At 34.6% G+C, this 21,155-nt stretch overlaps 1 protein-coding gene across 1 annotated transcript in view; it reads right to left on the bottom strand.

Annotated features, from left to right (window-relative positions):
* Positions 1 to 470: 470 nt before the first annotated feature.
* ptgir (prostaglandin I2 receptor) overlaps positions 471 to 21,155 on the bottom strand; it is a 41,390-nt gene continuing 20,705 nt past the window's right edge. The window contains exon 3 of the mRNA XM_051129615.1: positions 471 to 3,871. Within this exon, the coding sequence (XP_050985572.1) occupies positions 3,593 to 3,871 (279 nt within the window). The 3' untranslated portion in view covers positions 471 to 3,592. The remainder of the gene's footprint in view (positions 3,872 to 21,155) is intronic.

Consider the following 21,155-nt stretch of genomic DNA (forward strand, 5'->3'; position numbering starts at 1 on the left):
TATTAGTCTTTATAGAAAATAATCAAAGTTTTTGCTTTTATTAAAAATAAAAAAACAAGAATTATCATGTGGGTTTTCCTCAGTTTAGCCTAATGTATTATTTATTTCAAGGCACAACAAAACTGAGGAACACTACCAGAATATATTCAGTTATTTATTAAAATTCTAAATAAATTACAATCATTCTGTGACCTGGTTAAAAAAAAAAACACTTTATGGTTAACCTTTGGGCTAGTAATGATAAAGTAGTACTTTGCATCCCCCACTTGGGGTTACAATGTGGGAAAATATGGTTTCACAGTAACATTTTCAAATGAAATAATTTATTTATTTTCTTTCCTGAGAATGACCTTAGTAAAGCATATGATGTCTGTCTTTGCTATCCTTGTTTTATAACAGACCAGTGTACTATAGCTACAGTTTTCGCTTTAAACAGAGTCTATAATTGTTTATAATAACCATATACCGTATATAGTAAAAGCAAATGTATTTGCAAATGTGACAGATATCGATGTTTTTAAATGAAACATTTAAAGTGATATCAGCAGAGCAGGTATGAAAGCCTACATGCATTGTGTTAGAATAGTTTGTATACATTAGCTGCATTAGAAACATACTGTATGGTCAAACATATTTACACTATACAGAAGCCTTTCCTGTAACACCACACGTGACATGCTAAAGCATTGAGATAAAAGCCATCTCTTCCACGTAATATTTTGTTCTAATCAAGCAGATCACTCGGTTTTTATTTTGGTGGCTGGGTAGACCCGCCCACAGTGCAATCTTATTGGTCCAAACTCCTACTAGTTAAAAATCACATCTGGTTATGATGCTTTCTTGCAGTTATTTATTTTTACTATTTACATTAAATTATGACAGTTAAATAAAATTATCTATTCTTACGTAGCGCTATGCTATGTGAAATGTAATGTTACATTTTCAACAAAAAGGTGATCTTAACAACACCCCCCCAAAAACCTATTTTGGTGTTATAACTTGCTCAAGTTAATACCAAATAGTCTTTTAACATCTGAAATAGCCAACTTAGAATCCATGGTCATCTTAATCTTTGTTTTTCACTGTTTTGTTATGCCACCCTTGATTAAGTAATTCTGAGTAGGGTTCTGAATTATTTTAAACTGTACATTGCAACCTGATCTCATGGTGAAAACGTACTTGGGGGAACTTTTTTGCAAGATGCGAAATACGTACCAATATCACTAAAAGTGCCGCTAAAAAAGTGTTTGGTTTTTTCCCCTGCAACAGATGAATGTGTATATCGCAAAAGCTAAATGGTATACAGATGTACTGTACAATAATTACAGTTTTTGCATTACTTTAAGGGATAGGTTTAGGGTTGGGGTAGGTGTAGATGTTCAGGGAGAAGTTCACTTCCAGAAAAAAAATTACAGCGATTTACTCAGCCCCTTGTCATTCAAGATGTTCATGTCTTTCTCTCTTCAGTCATAAAGAAATAATGTTTTTTGAGGAAAACATTGCAGGATTTCTCTCCATATACTGGACGTTTATGGTGCTTCCAAAATGAACTTTCAAACTGCAGTTCAAAAGGCAGCTTCAAAGGGCTCTAAATGATCTCAGCCGAAGTTATTTTCTAAAAAAATTACAAATTCATATACTTTTTAATCTCAAATGCATGTCTTGTCTAGCTCTGCGTGAACTCTGTGTATTCCGGTTCTTGACAGTTAGGGTAGGTCGAAAAACTCTCATCTCATTGTCTTCTCCAACTTCAAAATCATCCTACATAGCTGTTTTACCTTATTTTTTGTAAAGGGTATTCGATCTTCTTTGCATGTTCACTTTGTAAACACTGGGTCGGTACTTCTGCAGTCATGTTGGATGATTCTGAAGCTGGAGGAGAAAATGAGATAGGAGTTTTTTGACCTACCCTCTGTTTATACCCTACTGGAATAAACAGAGTTCATGCAAAGCTAGACAAGATTTGTGGTTAAAAAGTATATAAATTGTCAATTTTTTAGAAAATAACCAATCATTTCGCTAGATAAGACCCTTCTTCCTTGGCTCTTGAAGCTGCATTTAAACTGCATTTTGGAAATTTAAATTCTGGGGCATCATAGAAGTCCACTATATGGAGAGAAATCCTGAAATGTTTTCCTCAAAAAACATAATTTCTTTACAATGGAAGAAAGAAAGACGCAAGCATGCCGTTTCAGCTTGTTTTTCGATCTCTCATCTTTCAGCTCTTTTTGATTGCGAGTCATTTTTTCACAGTATTCGTACCCAAGGATTCCGCATCCTAAGTCCAATTCTGTGCCGATTCGTACGAAGCCTTGTCCAAATCACCTGTGTTCTTGTCTAGTTCTCTGAGTTTTGAATTTATGCCTGGTTTTCTTGTTTTGTCTGTTTTGCCGCCTGCCCTTTGGAACTCTAGCCTGGCTGCGAAACATATGGATCTGTATTCATAACTGTGTACGAAAATGATTAAAATTGTTTTCTGTGTCAGCGCCTCTAGTGTTTATTTCTTTGGGAAACTGCAGTAATATGTACTTTTTTTGCATCTTGTGAAAAAGTTCCCCACGTTTTTGTCATGAGACCATGTTGGTGCATGTTGGCTAATGTGCTAATTTGCTGAAATATGAATTATCAATAATTAATAAACTGATTAATAACTTATGTGAAATTGTTTTTCGTGAGTTAATGTGATTGCCTTCACTGTTTGATGCATTAACTGTTTCTCAGTTTCTGAAAACTAACCAAGCTGTGTAAATATTTAATGAGACAAACAAAACGTTTGGTTGTTTGCTGCTAAACAACTTGCTATAACAGTCTAGCACATATTTTGTGACATCTTTCACTTCTGACACTGCAGTTTGGGTTTGCAAAAAAGGGTGTTGAATTCAGGACGTTAAACTCTATACTTTAAAGTAATATGCTAACCCAGTGGGCAACTGATGTTGAAAAGACAACTGACATCAACATTTTTGTCAAAAAACAGGTCAAATATGCAAATCAAACTTGACGATGTTGATTTGATCTACAATAAATTGCCATCAAAAAGTTTTGACTAATATTTGACATCAAATTTATATCAAGGTGCCCGCTTGGAAGTGTTTTCCACTCTACATTTTGGTTGTATGTCATTATTAACTTTTGCTAATATATCCAGTGGCTCTGCTATGAATTATTAAGACTTTCCCTTCCATTAGTATATTACTCAGCAAGTTGGTGGCCAACTTCATCTTCTCAAAGTTCATAATGTTCTATGCTTGGTGATTATTGGTAAACTTGTGGTATGTGCCAGTTCCCCAAATGGGCACTGGTTGTTTGTGTCTTTACATTCTGTTTATTTGTCAACTTTGCTTCCCATTTTTGCTCAACCAAAGTCTGTGGTTTACTTGCACAGACGAGCCTGTTTAGTGATGAGCATTAGTTCACATATTTACAAGATATTTCCCCTCCATCACTAATGGAGAGGAAACAGGTTCTTCGACATCCATGCATTTATGTTTGGTTCTTAGTATCGCTAGATACATTCAGGCAGTCTTTTGTCTCATTGTCTTGTATATCTCAGTGCATGCTGTCAATAAGTGCATCGTCGCTCATCAAGGCCTCACTGGGGGAGGCTGCAGTAGATCTTAGACTGGATGCTGGCACTGTGTTTGGCATCTCCAGCCTCCATGGGGAAAGCCAGGGAGTTTTGAGCTGTGGTCTTCACTGCCTCTCTGGGGAAGCAGCAGCGGAAGAATGCCCGGATGTGGTGGAAGACCGCCTTACGGAAGATGATGAAGATCCAGGGGTCCAAGATGGGGTTAAATGCAGAGAAGCGGAAAGCCATTAGGTTCTGCTTATCATTCCCAACCGGGCTAATAGCGTTCACGAAACCACAGATCTGAGGAGGAGAGAGAGTGCGATTAGAACAGGGAGATAAACAAGACCATAGCCAACTATCACATATTATACAGAATTCTAACGTAATTGTGTTATTCAGTATCAAGAAACTGTTTGTCCCGTATTTTAGTGCCTTACACCCAAACAGCTGCAAGCACTTTAGTATTTATTGCAAGTTGAACATTGTCGCAATTGTCAAAGATTAAAATGACAGATCAGAATGGAAAATAAATTGTAGATGTTTGACTTGTGAAATCGGATGTTTGCAAGTTTCTGAAGTCAAGTCTCAAGTCCAAATAATGCATCAAATCTGTTTCCAGTCACAGTATTAAAATTAATTATAAATTAGCTAAGTAGAAGCCAAACTGATGTGTGTGTAATGGTGTTTGACATGTATAATGATATAGTAAAGTGTGATAGTAATAATAATAACCACATGATTTCAGGTAGTAAATGTAGAAAACACCTTTCTTCTTTTTTATTTTTTTGTAGCATGGTTTGTGCTGTCTGGAACTGTCAAAATGACACAATTTCAAGACAAAACAAAAACCACGAGGAATGGCACAACCTCCCTGCAGAAACTCCTTCTCTGTTATTATCAGTTTCACATTTCCCGCAATAAATACTCAGCAGATTCGTTTTTTGATTAAGGCTGCGTTCTGGAAAAACATGTCTGTTGGCACAGGTTGCAAGTGTTTCGACTAAATCTCACAATCCAGCACTATTGCTGTAGATGAGAGGAAACAGAGCAGATGTGGAGCACCCCATTCCACTGTTCTCAAGAGATCAAATTCCCACACTTCACCAGCTATGATTTTAATCGTTGCGTAGGATGTATAAAGAAATATCGTCTATCAATTGCTTAACAGCAGTTGTTAAACCTTTGGCGCAGAACTTGTTCTACACACATCCAATGCACGAAAGTAATCCATTTCCTCAAATATGACATTTTCTTCAAGAGAGAAAATCAAGGCATGTTTCAAATTCTGGACATTTCATTGCTCAATCAAATTTACATTAGATTTCACATCCAGCCAAATTAAATACAGCTTTGCTTCAAGCATAACATTCATGACACTGGAAATGGCAAAGAAATGTGGTCATTGTGGAAATGCCATGAATAGATATTTCATCATCATACCGAAAGCAGAACAACATCTGCTAATACCAATACCAGCAGTGTGTTTTGCTTTTTTTCTACCACCTTGTTTTAAAACACAACTGCAATGTGTTATTATCTACTTTTTTCTTGAGTAACCGATGAGCAGTGCCATAATGGATTCTAACTTCCCTTTAGGTTCTTTCCTCTTCTGGTCACCATAGAAATCCATGTTAAAATGGGGCAAAAAAGAAGACTAAATCCAAAGCTTTTCGTTATAACTAAATATAAAAATGTGTGCAGGTTTAACGTTATATTATCAGCTTGGAAAATATGTTAATTTGACTAGAAACACCAGAGTCTGGAAATATAAAGCACTGTTCCAGTCGAAACGAGACTTCCGTGTTCAGAAAAAGGTGGATATAATCAAATAAGAGTTTCTATTTGCAAATAGCATGCCTTGTTGGCAGAGGCTATTTACACTAGCTCTGCCTAGCAACGTGTGGTAGGGTTAGACAACATTGCATGAATCACGCATTAAAGGAAATAATCTAAAAGTTCATAATAATGTGCCTCACGGGTGTTTTATCTATTAGAGTTTGGTGTTGGGAGGGTTTTATTGTCCTAAAGCGGCATCAATTTAATAATTCTAATAAAAATTGTAATTAACACTCAGTACATTGTTATTGCACAATGTACTACAATACTGAGGTACAGATATCTGTCACTTTTTGCACTAAGTAGTATAAATAGCATGTAACTACTGTTGTTGCAAAGAAAATATTCGCTAACACTTTATTTTAAGGTGTCCATAATACAGAGTAATTACCTAATTAAATACTTGGTAGTAGCCGTTGTACTTACATGAAACAAAATGTACTTACCATGTAACTAAGTTATGGAACAGCCTGTAATTACAGTTTGTAATTATGTAGACGTAATAGGCAGCTACTGTTACACATATGTAACAGACTGAGTCCGTTATACAGCTACTTGTACACTTAAGTACAATCTTGATACACTATATTTTAAGTAGCTTATGCCTGTGTAATATTCTGTAATTGTAATGTAATTAGAAAAGTATTCCATGTATTTAAGCTGTGTACTGGTGGGTTAAATCAAACTAAGGTGCAGCTGGATAAAATGTACAGTATAGATACACATGAAGTACACTTAAGTACAATCTTGATACACTTTATTTTAAGTAGCTTATGTCTGTGTACTTACATTTTTAATTGCGTTGTATAAAGTGTGCAACACAACAGTCTTTTGGTTACATATGTAGCTGTGTAACAGACTCGGTCTGTTACATATGTGTAACAGTGGCTGCCTATTACATGTACATAATTACAAACTGTAACTACAGGTTGTTCCATAACTTAGTTACATGGTAAGTACATTTTGTTTCATGTAAGTACGACAGCTACTACTAAGTACTTAATTAGGTAATTACTCTGTATTATGACACCTTAAAATAAAGTGTTACCAAAAGTACGACAGCTACTACTAAGTACTTAATCAGGTAATTACTCTGTATTATGACACCTTAAAATAAAGTGTTACCAAAAGTACGACAGCTACTACTAAGTACTTAATTAGGTAATTACTCTGTATTATGACACCTTAAAATAAAGTGTTACCAAAAGTACGACAGCTACTACTAAGTACTTAATCAGGTAATTACTCTGTATTATGACACCTTAAAATAAAGTGTTACCAAAAGTACGACAGCTACTACTAAGTACTTAATCAGGTAATTACTCTGTATTATGACACCTTAAAATAAAGTGTTACCAAAAGTACGACAGCTACTACTAAGTACTTAATCAGGTAATTACTCTGTATTATGACACCTTAAAATAAAGTGTTACCAAAAGTACGACAGCTACTACTAAGTACTTAATCAGGTAATTACTCTGTATTATGACACCTTAAAATAAAGTGTTACCAAAAGTACGACAGCTACTACTAAGTACTTAATCAGGTAATTACTCTGTATTATGACACCTTAAAATAAAGTGTTACCAAAAGTACGACAGCTACTACTAAGTACTTAATTAGGTAATTACTCTGTATTATGACACCTTAAAATAAAGTGTTACCAAAAGTACGACAGCTACTACTAAGTACTTAATCAGGTAATTACTCTGTATTATGACACCTTAAAATAAAGTGTTACCAAAAGTACGACAGCTACTACTAAGTACTTAATCAGGTAATTACTCTGTATTATGACACCTTAAAATAAAGTGTTACCAAAAGTACGACAGCTACTACTAAGTACTTAATCAGGTAATTACTCTGTATTATGACACCTTAAAATAAAGTGTTACCAAAAGTACGACAGCTACTACTAAGTACTTAATCAGGTAATTACTCTGTATTATGACACCTTAAAATAAAGTGTTACCAAAAGTACGACAGCTACTACTAAGTACTTAATCAGGTAATTACTCTGTATTATGACACCTTAAAATAAAGTGTTACCAAATATTCCTATTTTTTTAGTGTAAATAGAATTTTCCCACGGAACTGGGCTACTTTAACACTGTTGCTGCGGGTTGAAGCAACCCCAATAACATCACATTTAGCCCCTGAAATACGAATTTACCAGGGAACCCCGACCAAAAAACATGTATGTTATCCCCCGGAAGGCTGATTCGCGATTGGGCTAGTTTTGAGTAGCAATTGGGTGGGTTTTGTTGTGAAAACCAGGCAACCCGCCTCTAATAGAAGACTCACTTCCGTAGTGGTGTGGGATATCCTGGCGCTTTCTGAAACTTTATCAGCTTGTTTTTTGTTATCTCTGCATGCCTGCGACTTCGGTTCCTGCCAAGCGCAGGAATAATTGCTAATCGCCTCAGGTCCATGTTGATTTCACTAAATAAAAATGCATGGTCCGAGTAATTAAAATGGGCATTGTTGCACTGTGTAGTTTTTAGACTATTACTTTTAGACTTTTTAAAAGCTGTTTTAATGCTATTTCTTGATAAACTTTGCTATTGTTTTTGACTTTGTTTTAATATGTTGGTTAACATTATATAAAGATGAAGAATTCTGTCAGGCTATTGATTGTTTTTCCATTGTTCTGCATTTTAATAAATAAGCTATGCATTGGCTGACACTGAGTGAATGCTCTTCTTCTTCTTTTTTTTTTTCCTTTTTAACGATCGCTTAAAATTATGATAATGCGAAACAAGCATATGGCAAGTGGAATTCATTGAGGGATTTGACTGTGTGATTTCTAAATCAAGTATTTCAATGTGCAAATAGCTGCTGCCAATAAATTATGATTACTAGTATTAGTATTATTACAAGTACACTGTAAAATCATTCAATTTACGTTTATTCTAAAACATTTAGAATTACTTCATTATGAAATTAAAGATAACCTGAAATATGGAAAATAAAAGTGCTTAATAATCTAGTACTGTCACATTATTCACTTTTTGATGTAATCTATTCATAATTTGAATTATATTGTTTGTCATGCTGCAAATCTGCCAAAGAAATTTTTTCACAGAAAGATTTTTTCCCACCGCCTTTAGACTGACGGACATAATCAACTCATTGTTTTATCTGACATAATCGGCAAACGTCCAATAGAAATAATTACTATTATAGGTTAAACAATGGATAGCCAACAGAATAGAATTTTGAACTCAAGCGTCAACCATCTATGCCAAGTAAAGTATGTTTAGATGCTCTAAATGGTCATTAGCCTTCTGAACACGTTGTTGTTCTTTTCTTGCCAAGAGATTGATAGCAAATGATATCCTGGCAATTTATTTTATTTCCCATATGTGGCTTTGGTGCTGATGAAATATCAAGATCAGAGACGCCAAAGTATCAGCTAATATTTAAGGTCCAGATGCTGCCTTCCTCTTAGTGTGACAACATCTTGCTTCAGAGCTTTAATATACAGCCAGATGAAACTGATTGCACTGATTGTTTTTCTCAGGTAACACCTGTGATTTCTCATACCACACTTAACCCTGGGTTAACCTTTGTTTACCCTAAGTTAAAAAAAGGTCTTAAAGTCTTAAAAACATCCCATTGTGAACTCCCTTACATAAGCAATGCATTACGGTATTATGTTACTCAATAAAAAGTAACTAATTGTGTTACTTAGTTACTTTTTTTGGAAAGTAATGCATTGCGTGGGCTGAACTTGTTTTTTTTTTTTTTTTTTTTTTTTGTTTAATAACAAATAATAATAATAATAATAATAATAAAAAGACCATTTCACACCAAAAGTGAAATTAATGAGCCTCAGGCTGAAGGTAGTCCTGCCTCTGGAGTTCCCAATTCACCCAATTTCTTTCAACATTGGGACAGGAAAAGGTGTCAGTAAATTAATGGTAAAACAAAGTAACTTGCATTACTTATGTCAAACTTATATATATATATATTTTTTTAGATATAGAAATAATGCATTACTTTTCTAGTTACTCAAAAAAAGTAATCTGATTATGTAACTAGCATTACTTCTAGTGTTTTCGCCTGTAACATGAAAATAACTAATCAGTATCATTTGCGTCATAATATCGATGCATCCCTACTTTCATAATGACACTAGGTTTATCATTTCAAGTGTAAAAATCCTTAAACACTTCACAGACATCATATTTGAACCAGATATACGAGACAAGCAGATCTGGGAAGACCTGCATAGTTTCACTCCTGGCAAGAACTGCTACTGTTCTTTCTGTTTAGAAGGAATCTTTATCACGGTCTACAGCTGCAGCGCTGTGATGATGTCATTGTTTATATTCCATCATCACAGATGTGTTGAGACTCGACACTGACACCTGATACTCTGAAGTACAAAGTGTTCTGGATGCTAAGTGAGCCAAAAATCCTTGATAGATCAGCACAATGGCTGTTCTTTGTGCTGTTTCATCCAGCGATCATGATATAAAACATATAAGCAAGCCATGAGTGATGCTAATGACCCTGTCACTGATGAGTCAAATAAATTGCCACCCGGTACCACCGGCTCTGGATGTCATCACTCGTCAGCATCACTCGTTGTCAAAACACCCCAGCAAATGCACCCCACAACATTCCCCTACATGTCCTTAGGACCTCATATGGTCCTCCAGCACTGTGATACTCATCCCGGTGGGTCGCAAATCACACCGTGACAGACGCCACACACTCAAACGACGCCAGCTGGACTGTGCTTTTGAAGTGATGTCCTTTTGGATTTACCACCCAAACTTTTCAAACACACACAGTGGCATTTGTGTTTGTGAGAATGCAAGTTGCTCTCCAAAGGCGATTTATTTGGAAAAAAGCACAGCCGGGAGCATGCAGATTCAATGAGCCAGCAGTGGTTAATTTGTTTAGAAGAACTTCACATGAACTGCACCCAAAACAAACAACAAAACTGACTCAGGTCTGCATCACTACTGTTCAAATGTTTGGGGTTAGATTTTTGTTTAATGTTTTAGAAGTTCTTATGCTTACCAAGCCTGTATTTATGTAATATTATGAAATATTATATAACACTCTGGTGCTCACGTGGCAGTCAAAGATGATCTATTTTAATCATTTTATTTTATTTCAATTAAATGAATACTATATTTAGGTTTGATAATGTTTTATTTATTTTTTTTATGGTATTAAATTATGTTTATGGAATAGTTATTTATTTATTATGTGTTCACCACTTTTATAGCATAGACCTGAAAATTACATTTCCAATCTAAAGCACAGTTGGTCTACTTTTCTAGAAGATTCTTGGCAGATTATTGCTGAAGTGAAAAACAAACAAACAAACAAACAAACAAAAAATTAATTTCTATGTAAAAAGCAGAAAAATACTAGTTTTAATTTTTATATGAAATATAATATTTTCCAAATCATATATTACTCTATAACTGCATGAAAATCAAAGCCTAATTTAAATCTGAACAAGTTCGAATTTGAGATTGATGTCTTTAAAAAAGAGCTTTCAGTAAGATTTTGTTAGGGTGCAGTGCCAAATGTTGCCACTAAATGAAATTCATTTCCCATTCATTTCCAATGTGGTCATGTTTAACCACAAACAGCACAAATATGACTGTTTTTTCCAGGACCATTTAACCTTTTCAAATCATGTCCATGATTTTTTTTTTTTTCATGTAGCAAGTGCCCAATTCTTTACGAAGCTTCTTACTATTACAATGAAGTAAAAAAAAAAAAAGGCAGCAATAGACCAACTGCATCAAAGAGAAATGAAAGACTTGTTTATAATTTTAAGCAAAATGACTGAAAATCAAATACAGTCACTATTAATATGATTAAAATATTTATCACTGTTGACCAGTAGGTGTTGCTGTTACGAAATTGATGTGAGTGGTCAGAGTGAGGTGACAATGGCACAGATAAATTCTGGTTTCAATATGTCAGTTTGGCACCATGTCTCACATCTGTTGTGGTGCTGTACAAATATGGTTTCATCTATCAACATGAAATCCAGAACTTTGTGTCAGCACAGTTTGAAGATGATCTGACTTGATTTTGGCGAAAATCAGAAGAACAGTCTAGCTTTGAAAAAGCAGGTTGTCAACATAAATTAAAAAAAAGGACAGGAAGTTCGACCAACTATGGGAAAATTTGTATCTATGTTCTCGGCATGACCCAAGGAATATTTTGAGACCTGTTTAATTACAATAAGCTAATGCAATCAAAAGTTATTAGCATTTTTGTATTTTTTTTATTTTTATTAATGGTTAGTGAATGGTTTATTACTTTTGACCAATAGGTGGTGCTGTTACTAAATTGATGTGGTGTGGTCAGTGTGAGGTAACAATGGCACACACAAAGTTTGGTGACAATATTTCAAAGCTTTGCAGAGATACAACCTGAGAGGCAGTTTGGCATGCTTCCAGCAAATTCGTTGATGTGTTAATCAATAACCGTTTTATATATTGACACAAAATCCATAACTTTTTGTCAGCGTGGTCTGAAGATGATCTGAGCCAAATTTGGTGAAATCAGACCAACGGTCTAGGAGTTTGAAAAAGTAGGTTTTTGACATAAATTAAAAATGGCGGACAGGAAGTTCGGTTGATTTTTGAAAATTGGTAGCTATGTTCTCGGCATGAGATGTGTTCGTAAATTATAGCATTTTATGACAAAATTCTAAATGGCAGACACCCAAAATTGGGTATGGTTTGACTCGGCATGTTCCATAGAATCTAAAGAGACCAGCTTTGTGATTTTTGGCCAAACCATTAAGTCATGAGCAAAAAGAGCCATTTTTTATATCTCTTGACCACTAGGCGGTGCTGCTCCGAAACTGTGCAGGTAGCCTCAGGTCATGCTTGTTATTACACACACCAAGTTTGGTCACAGTACGCCAAACCATTGCGGAGATATAGCCTGACATCCATTTTTGCTTGCTCTTCGTACTATTCATTCACATGTTATTCAAGAACGGTTTGACTAATCAACTTGAATTCCATAACTTTTTGCCAGCATGGTCTGAATATGATCTGAGCCAATTTTGGAGAAAATCAGACAGACCATCTAGGAGGAGTTTGAAAAGTAGGTTTTATGAACTTTTAAAAATAGCAAAAAAAAAAAAACTAAACCTTATGACTTTTACATTTTTGTGTTAATACAAGCCAAGGATTCAGAGGAAAAAAAGAATTTTCCTTCTAGACCTTACAGTTTGAAAGTTATTAAGCATAAACATGAGATAAATTTTGGACAAGTGGTGGCGCTAAAGAGTTTGAGTTAGAGACTCCAAGCTTGCTATGGTTAATGTTAAGACTGTCCTCTACCAGTGTGCCAAATTTCATATCTTTCCAGTGAGCGGTTCTATGGGCTGCCATAGACTCAATAGTGGGAGAAACAGAAGAACAGTAAGAAATCGAATGTACACAAGAGGTGCCTACGCACCTCAGAAATCATTCTGATATGCCGATTTGATGCTCAAGAAACATTTCTTATTATTATAAGTTGAAAACGTTGTGGAAATTTTTCATACTCTATACTGTGCTATACAAAGAAATGGAAGTGACATGGAACGACATGGAAGTGAATAAATGATGACAGAATTTTCATATTTTGGTGAACTATTTATATAAAACCCTGAGGACAAAGCTCACTTACATGAGATAATCCAATAATAGGAAACACAGCCCTCTCTCAGACCCATGAGCTTAACAGCTGCAACACTTTACTCCTCCACAGCGCTTTGTTACCAGACTTAATTATTTATCCACTACTTGAGTTTCAGGTATTTGGCGTGCAAATTTAGAAAGGGCCAAACGTGGAAGCATCAGATAGATCTGTTTATCAATGCATAAAACAATTGTGAAGTGCACAGACTGTAAAGGAAGAACAATTTCCCACAAGCAGTTTATTAAAAAGATCAGATAATTTCAAACAGAGGAGTCTGACTTCATCTAAACTGTTCTCAAGAAAGAAATGAATCCGCTCATTTCACCGAAACAACCTAAGAAACAGAAAAACTCCCACAAGTGATTATTTCCTGTTCTTATATATTCATGACCTACTTTAAACAACTATATGTCTTGTATTTTACCTATGGACTTACAAAGTCCAGTGTGTATGAGCAGTTCTGAAAATCTGAGCATTGCTAGAGCTAGGTTAACTATGAAATTCCCTATTTCAGTTAGAACGCTTTGCTTATTGTTATTGCCAAAGATAACCCTAAAATGCGTGAACACCTACTGCTTTACACATTATTATTACATATCATTATTACATATACAGTTGCAATTATCAAAATGTTAATGTAATGTAGTTGGATATAAAGCAACATCTACTTTTGGCCCACAGCCATCAATCAAGTTTGATTTTTGTCCCTTGAGCACCTCTGCCTCAATGTACAAACACAGGGCAAAGGTAACTACATGTTTTGCTTCAGTATTACATCTATTCTTGAAAAGCTGTAGGCATAATGAAACGGCACTTAGCAATGTGTGGTAAGAGACCAAAAAAAAAAAGTCAATATCAATTAAACCACAAGTGTTTCTGTAAAGGCGTTGACTGCCAGGAAGTGCACAAGCCTTATGCTACACCTCTGACGCACACAGAAGATCTTAGAAGTCATGAGAAGTTTCACAGATTCAATATAAGATAACATCTAATCCACCGTGTGCATCTCACAGTTCCCTAAATAGCAGCAGGTCGGTAACACATTAAGCTTTTCTGTCCTTCATAATTAGATTGTGCTTCAGTATAAAATGAATTAAGTTTACTGCAGAGTCAATGCAGGTAATACTGACACAAATGAAGGTGGATGAATGTCCATGTGCAAACTTTAACAACAGCCATCAGCAAAACAGGAATGTTTCAAACTCTCATATCCTCCCAGGCCTGTTCGACCACTTAAAATAGAAGAAAGGGACAACCATTTATTTCATAACCCTGCCTGTCTATGACTCCTTGCGCAATTTTGCTTCTCTTTTGTTCTTTCACTTTTTTTTGTCAGTCCATATGTACCAAGCCTTTACTGGCACCATTACAAAAGTGAAATACATATCTATTTCTGTGTCAGAGTGAGTATGTTTCAGTGCTTAGAATAAACCTGTAACCCAAAACAAGGGATCACACTTTCAGATCTTGCTGCCGAACAATACAAAAGGTAAAAAAAAAAAAAAAACACAACAACAACAACAACAACAACACATAAACTTCCATTGAATAAGACAACCAAAAAGTCATAATTATCATAAAGACTGATAGTTTATGACTTGAGCTAGTAAGCAGCAACCATATAGAGAATCCTTGGCCATGGCCCAAAAAAACACAACATTTTAGCAAGGGGTGTTTCCTCTGAGGAGGCAAGGGAGGCTGTGCCTCCTCAAATACTGGAGGAGAATCGTACTGCAAAAATTAAACAATGGCAATATTACAAAATATAACATTTAAAAAGTGTATAAATCACTTGTTTTTCCAAAGAAACATAGTCCAACAGCGACACTAGCAGGTAAAGTTACAGCGGGAGTCCGCGCCTCTCTCGCCTCCCCTGAGCCCATTTAGTTGACTCCCTAAAGCGTGCCATGAGTTTGGTGGGGGGTAATTGAGAATGAATGGGGGAAAGTCACGTGAGAGGAGGCAATGCCTCTATTGGGATATGATTGGATATGACTGGTTATACGGCTGTGATTGACTCACGCGATAAATCCCGCCTCTTGTGTTTGTGCACATTCGCATTCATGGATCAGTCTTAGGCTGGCCACACACTAGACAATTTTCAAATCTAAAACCATGGAAGAACACAGACAGGTAGGGTTGCAAAGGGGTGTAAAATTTCCAGTAAATTTCTGGAAACTTTCCAAAAATCCCTGGAAGATTCCAAAAAATCCTGGAAAGTTTCCAAAATTTCTGGAATGTTTCCAAAATTTACTTTAAATTTTCCGCATTTTTGCAACCCTACGGACAGGACAACCTGATCTCATGACAAAAACTTATCTGTAGGACCTTTTTGCGGGATGCGAAATACATACCAGTAAGTACAAATCACTGCAGTTTCCACAGAACAGATGTCCGTACATACAGTACATACTATTATTATTACTACTACATACTAATTGTACATTTTTTAGAAAATAACCGATCGTTTTGCTAGATAAGACGCTTCCTCGGCTGGGATCGTTTAAACTCGTGGGCACCATAGAAGTCCACTATATGGAGATAATTCCTGAAATATTTTCCTCAAGAAAGAATTTCTTTACAACTGAAAAAAGAAAAACAGCTTGGATGACAAGGGGGTGAGTAAATTATCTGTAATTTTTTGTTCTGCAAGTGAACTAATCCTTTAAAAACATTAATCACTTACCTCCATGTCATTCCAAACCCGTAAATGCTTTGTTTGTCTTCAGAACACAAATAAGATATTTTTGATGCATTCTGACAGCTCATTGGCCCTCCCATAGACAGCAATGTAATTAACACGATCAACGTCTGGAAACGTAGCAAGGAGATCGGTAAAATAATCCATGCGACATCAGGGGTTCAACAGATATGTTGTTTTCACTCAAATCAAAGCATAAATAAACATAGAAAATCTGTGTATCTGTGTAGTGCAGCTGACACAAAACAGCATACTCTGTTTGCATTCAGTGGATACTCTCCAAAATGCAGCTACAATGATGCGGAGGAGACAAATTGTTGAATAAAGTGTTTTTTTTTTTCATTGTGTACTGTTGTGGCAAAATAAAACCAACTCTCACCAAAGTAAGAGACAAACTCAGTCAAATGTCTTTTATAATTTTTTCTTTGCAAAGAAGGTCAGACAGTCATACAGAAACACAGGTTACTGCAGAGTGCGACCCAGAAGGGAGGGCTCACTCCAATTTATATCTCTTCTCTAGCCTTCAAGGTTACATCTCCTAACTGGTAACTTTCCACACATAGTAAGAGTCAAACAAATACATTCTGCTATGTCATACTCCCAAGAATCAAATCTTTATATTTAGGGCCCTAACACCCTTCTCTTATGTCATTCTTAGAGCAGGTTTAAATAAAGCAGACCCTTACACAATGTTCCATAAGCACATAGATGAGTAAAATGAATTTTTCTTTCACAGTACAAAAAGCATTCTCATAGCTTCATAAAATTACAGTTGAACCCCTGATGTCTCACGGATAATTTAACCGATCTCCTTGCTACGTTTCTGGACATTGATGGTGTTAATTACATTGCTTTCTATGGGAGGGTCAGAGAGCTCTCAGAATGCATCAAAACTATCGTAATTTGTGTTCCGAAGATGAACATAATACAACGGTGACAGGACCAAGAAATTATAAATATTATAAATATATATATGAATAATTATATATAAATATAATAAATAGTGCTATAAATACTAAACAAACAAGGACTAATGAGGATAATAAACAAGTACCAGATGCAGGGAATAATCAATTAACTTAACAAGGAAAGGAACATGACCAAATAAGGAAAACAGGAACTAAGAAAGAACATAGATGTGACACTGTGTTTGTGACCAGTATTTACCAAGCTTTGATGACTGTTTATTTAGAAAATGTGACTAAGACATAAATTTACATTTGATTTAAAAAAAAAAAAAAGGACTGAGGGCTTTGCCTCCTCATTTCAGAAAACCGCCACACATCACTGATATTGCAGACTTTGCCGTTTGTGACCTGAAAAATCTGCTAAACTATTAATGGTAAATTCTTTGCAATGTTTGTGTTGAAATTACCATTTGGCGGCTGTAAACAGTGTTGTTTTAATTAAAATACTCAACAGATAAAGCATGTGATTTATAGCAATCATCAGATTTGGCAAGACGTGAACCATCACAAAGAAAAACATCTTGATGTCACTTTGGAAGAAAAAAACTCATACATTTCAAAGTGTTAAGGATGACTGATGAACTGAAACAAGCTTTTTTTTATAATTAGCATATAACTAGACTATTTGATACTTCTGAGAAACAAAACACTGCTCTGAGAACCATTAATGTTTTCCACTGAAGTGTAGATGAATCTTCAATGCATTAGGAAATTGAATTCAAAGATCAGCTCTGAAACTTTTACAAATGGGACTCCAATTAGGCAAAGTGTCAGCTGAAAAATGATCTCCAGAAAACAAGAATTAGAGCCTGGAAATGTTGAGTACACAAAGCAGCACTTTTGAATCATTGGTGTAAGCAGATCATCTCATTTGCTTTACTGTGATCTGTAAAATATTAGAAAAGGAGGCTAAAATAGATGAAGAAAACCTTATAACAGATGATCTTAAGAAAACACTGTGCTCTGTGACTGACAGTTGACCTCAAAAAAAAAACAAAAAAAAACCAAACCTCAACCGTGAGCATGGTTTTGGATCAACATTACTCATTAGCAAGCACCTGAACACAAATTTCCATGTGGTTTCTTTGTTCTTGAGTCTTGAGAGGACTTTAAATTCAGACCTTTTAATACATATAAATGAGCACACTTCAGCAAAAGTGGTTTTACACATCTATAAAAAAATAATAATAATAATAAATCAGTGGTTTTGACAAGACAACTAAAAAAAAAGTTGTGGAAAAATATATAAGAAATACTTGCAGTTTCAAGAAATTAAGTCATGTTGCAGGATTTAAAAATTTAAGAATTTCAAGAAATTAAGTTACAGTTAAAGTTGTACTGCAAAATATAGTCAAGCTGCAAAATTTAAAGACACATTGTGAGATAAATGTAGACTTCTGAAATATAAAGTCACAATTAGGGCTGCCCTCGTCTAAAGATAGTTCGACTTGTAGTTGTTAATTTTAATCATTAGTCGACTAGTAGTTACACGTTTATTAGTAAACCATATAAATCATAATAATGAGCCTTTAGTTGCACACATAGCCTAATAAGCGCTCAAGCGCACAAAAAAAGCTTGCCACAGCACACTGGTAGATATAATAATTCTGAATGTTTCAGGGAAAAACAGCAAGGAGACTGCATTAACGTTTTAATAATATATTGATAAACTGTATCAATATAACAAGTATGCACAGAGTTTCGAAGTTTTGCGCTGAAGTTCAAAGAGACAACAGAAAACACATCCTGTTTGTTTTCATTATTTTAAGCGACTAATAAAATTTTGGTCGATCAAGCTTCTTCTTGTTGACTACACTGTAAAAAAACAATTTGTTGAGTCAAATAATTTGTTAGCTGGCTGCCTTTAAAATTTTAAGTTCATTCAACTCAAAAAAAGTTTAGTCAACTTAAAATGTTAAGTTGGAAGTAACAACTTATATATTTGAGTTGATTCAACTTAAAAAATTTAAGGCAGATGGGTAAGCCCAGCTTTTAATTTTAACAAACCAAATTTTTAGTTTAGTCAACTCAAATATCAAAGTTGTGACTTAGTACAACTTAACATTTCAAGTTGACTAAACTTATTTGAGTTGACTGAACTTAAAATATTAAGGCAGCAGGGTAACAAATTATTTTAAGCTGACTCAACAAATTGCGTTTTTTTTTTTTTTTTTCTTATTTATACAGTGTAATGGTTAGTTGACTATTGGGGGGGCAGCCCTAGTCACAATTATGAAAAACAAAGTGGCAATTATAAGAAATGAAGTTAAAATTACAAGAAATGATGTTACATTGTAACATATCACATTGCATCATACAAAGCCACATTCTATGATATGAATGTAACAAATGAAGTCGTAATGACCTTTGTCGCATTTTTTTTTAAGTGGAAACAAGCTTCTGTAGGATGTGAATGACATTTATCAAGTGAAATAAAAAAATATATACATAAAAGATTCTTATCCTGATACTAAAATAACACGTACAGTATGCTATGCTATATGTCTGCCGATATCACTGTGTAATCTCACAGATGTGGGTAAGAGTAGAAGCTGATTTTGTGACACTCTACACACAAAGTTCAGGCAGGAAATGACTAAAGCAGTTTAACCTACACTATCCGTTTCAGTAAAGGAAAGAGGAGGAGAACAGAGGTTTAACGCGACCTGAATTTGATTGAAATTTCAGCCGCAGTGCAGCAGATAAACAATCTTCGTAAGCACTCACATGAGAGAAGAGTCACCACACAAGCTAAAACGTCTGGAGGAGAAAACTGACCCTGTGTGATAACATCAAACAAAACTGCTTATATCAAGCCAAGACGACTCGCCAACTGCAAAATGTAACAAACAAGAGAAAAACAACAAGAGAAAAATATTCTCAACATGTTCTGAACAGAAGCTTTAACGTAAGGAGATGCACTGGAACATCCAACAGTTTGAATTTCAGACAAGAAAAGGTTCCTGTAAAATAGACAAATCAAATCTCCTGACATTTATCTCACATTTGTCTCAATATGAGATCGCAATAATGTCTACGCTTACCAAAAAGAAGTATACTTCAAGTTTATTTTATTGAGTATACTTAAGTAAAGTTCAAGTAAATTTTTAACTATGTTTTATGTAGTAAGTATACAAATATCAGTGTACTATTAGTATACTTTTAAGTGTACTATTTCAATACTCATTGGGACTAAACTGGCCCACTTTCTAGTATATAAAAGTATACTTTTAAGTATACCTTAAGTATAACAGTAGTAAACTTTGAGTGCACAACTAGTTTACATCTATGTTTTTAGTTTGTACTGCAAATATACTAACAGTGAACTTATAGGTATACTGATAATTTACTAATTAAATACTTTTATTACTTTTATGCATTTTAGCACAATTTGAAGTATAGTCTCAGTAAATTACTAGTTTAGTAGTTTTATACTGCAAGTATACTAGTAAGTTTTCTTTAAGTGGACTTTACATCATACATTAGTATACTACTATGTCCCTATTTAGGTATTAATTTTGTATATATTTTGTTATATGAATATCTGAACATAAAAACATCAAAACAAAGAAACAAAACAAAATGTTTTTAAACAAAAACATTTTATTCTAGCTTCATGCATTCTTTTTTTATAAACAGTTGTAGGTAACTTTCAAAAATAAAAATAAATAAATAAACAACATTTTGAAAAAAAAAAAAAGACTATTCATGATAATGAAAACGTAGATGGAGTTGATCAACACCCCAAAGCTTGACAGTCATTATTAACTCTTCATGGGTCAACATTTTATTCAATGACATTACACAATTTTACATATCTATGCTTTTGATGCTGTTTTATGTCTTATGATCCTGTTAGATTACATGTGGAAGCATCTGTCGTTTCGGTTTCTTCTTCAATTGTGTTTTGGAAATTCTGTACATATATATATATATATATATATATATATATCTTTCTTACCTTTTTATAACCTGAAGAACCTTCTTTCACCACAAAGAACCTTTTGTGGAACAGAAAGGCACTTCAGATGTTAAAGGTTCTTTATGGAACCATTTAAACAAAAAAGGTCCTTCTTTGGCATTGTGAAGCACCTTTATTTTTAAGAGTGTAAGGGTGCATTTACACTACAATGATTGTGCTAAAAACAAAACAGTTTTTCCTTTCAATTAAAAAAAAAAAAAAAAAATTGGCATACAGATGACAACATTGTTGAAACAAGTTTACTTAGAGACCCTTAAAACCCGTTTTCAAGAATTTGCGTTTTCAGGCCCACAAAACACAATTGTTGTGTAAATGAACGACCAAAAGGCATAAAGAGATAGAAAGGTTTATAGTAGAAAATGGTATTGTGTAAACACCCGAGAACTCAATTAAGCTATGAAAGAACAATAACATTGT

This window comes from Labeo rohita, chromosome 15 (assembly GCF_022985175.1).
Source record: "Labeo rohita strain BAU-BD-2019 chromosome 15, IGBB_LRoh.1.0, whole genome shotgun sequence".
Taxonomy (NCBI): Eukaryota; Metazoa; Chordata; class Actinopteri; order Cypriniformes; family Cyprinidae; genus Labeo; species Labeo rohita.